This window comes from Loa loa, assembly GCF_000183805.2.
Source record: "Loa loa unplaced genomic scaffold supercont3.1328, whole genome shotgun sequence".
NCBI lineage: Eukaryota > Metazoa > Nematoda > Chromadorea > Rhabditida > Onchocercidae > Loa > Loa loa.
In genome coordinates this window covers 1-2,202 of record NW_018109508.1, presented here as the reverse complement: position 1 = coordinate 2,202, position 2,202 = coordinate 1, and the positions used below count along the sequence as shown (strand labels likewise).

Here is a 2,202-nt window from a genome sequence, read left to right as displayed (position 1 = left end):
TCATTTCGGAATTTTTCAGTACTAAAATGAGGACAGTGAAAGAGAAAAAAAAAAAAGATGACAAAAATATCATTACTAAAAAACTATTCCATTATTCCATTCCATTACTTCATTCCATTATTCTATTCCATTATTTTATTCCGTTACATTTTTCCATTATTCTATTCCACTACTCTATCCTATCGCTTTATTCCATAACACTATTAAATTACTAACTTTTAAAATGTTCAAATTAATTAAACAATTACCTATCCATTTAAGAAAGTAAACTTTTAAAAGTTAAAAAAAAATCAACTTATTTATGTCAAAAAAAAAGACTCAGTTCTTTTATTAAATTAATTTTAATAAATTAATTTTAAAACATTATAATTAAATTACTCACAGTAATGTAATTTTAAAGGAATTTAATAAAATGCAAATTTCAAAAAAGAATTAAATAAAAAAAAATTAAATTTCAATATTTTACTTTTTCTATATCTGACGCTACTTTATTCATTAGCCTTTTCAAATTAGCTAAGATTTTTCTTCTTTTTTCTTTTTTTGCAAATTTATTTCATCCTTACAAAGCTAAGGTTTATTTTTATTTTTAAAATTTCATTTGTTAAATTTTATGATTTAATTAATTAAAATATTTTATCGTATATTTCAACAAGATATTTTGTTGGCGATAGTAAAAAAAAAAAAAAGAAAAGAAAAGGTTTTTCCTCAGATTGCGCCTTATGATATTTTAAATGAGGTCAAATATACAAAAAAAACCTCCGGGAAATATATATACAAACACCCGCGGGAATGGAAATCATCGATATGGAAGATGATTACAATTACTGTTTGAAAACTAAAAAAAAAAAATTTTTTTTTTTTGCTAGACAAAATTAATTAAAAATAAATTTGCATTCCTTTACATTATTTATATTTTTTATTCATTAAAAAATGCAAAAATTTATTTCGAATAGAATTTTGAGAAAAAATTTTAAATTTAGGAAAAAAAAATTTGTTTGACAAATACCGTAATTTATAGTTTTTCCAATTTTTGCTACCATTTCAACATTATGGCTTATTAAACAATTTTCATACTTTAAAATTAACATAATTAATGGAATTAGTTTTTGATGCCATTGAATTTGATGTTAAGAATTTAATTTTAATTAATTTTTTTTTGGATGTCAACAATAAATTACTAAAATAATAAAATATATAATTTGAGATTAAAATTTTTGCTTTCTTACAAAATATTTTACAGTTTACTTTTAGTATTATTACAAAAACAGTATAATAATTAAGTTATTGATGATAAGAATGCTAGTCACATGCATAGTTAAATTTATACTTTATTTAACTTGAGGTAAACTAATTTGATTAATTTAAATTTAATTTAATCCAATTTAATTAGCAAAATTAATTATCAATTAAACTTACATTAATTGATGTAGCCGGAAATGTTGGCGTATTATCATTTTCATCGATAACATTAATTATAACATTAATTGCTTCACCTTGTGAATGTTTATCAATGGGTACAGCGATTAAATGATAAGAAGTACGACGTTCATAATCCAATTCACGTAATACACGTATCTCACCACTTATTTCTTCCACTGCCAAATACTACAATGAAAATAATTACTAATATTCAATTCCAATAAATTTAAACTTTTGATGAAATTGTTTCAGAAAAAAACAATTAATGATAAAAATTAATAAAATACAACTCATAAAGTATTATTCATTTAAATTTGATAAAGTATTATTCAAAATGAAGTATTATTCATTTAAATTTGATAAAGTATTATTCAAAATGAAGTATTATTCATTTAAATTCAATAAAGTATTATTCAAAACAAGGTATTATTTATCTAAATTTAATAAAATATTATTCAAAATAGAGCAGTATTTATTCAAATTTATTAAATATTATTTAAAATAAAGCATTTTTCATTTAAATTTAATGGAGCGTTATTCAAAATAAGGTACTATTTATTTAAATTTGATGAAGTATTATTCAAAATAAAGTGTTACACATTTAAATTTAATAAAGTATTATTCAAAATGGAGTAATATTTGTTCAAATTTAATAAAATATTATTTAAAATAATGCATTACTTATTTAAATTTAACAAAATGTTATTTATTTAAATTGAATAAAATATTATTCAAATAAAGTACTATTCAAAACAAAGTATTATTTAATAAAATAAAATATTT

At 19.3% G+C, this 2,202-nt stretch overlaps 1 protein-coding gene across 1 annotated transcript; it reads right to left on the bottom strand.

The window, feature by feature from the left end:
* Positions 1-1,416: 1,416 nt before the first annotated feature.
* On the bottom strand, positions 1,417-1,605 carry LOAG_14871 (hypothetical protein; the record flags this gene model as incomplete). The annotated part of the gene is made up of 1 exon (XM_003150364.1): positions 1,417-1,605. A coding segment is annotated over one exon (189 nt), but the record flags the coding sequence as incomplete, so codon positions are not given.
* Positions 1,606-2,202: the final 597 nt, after the last annotated feature.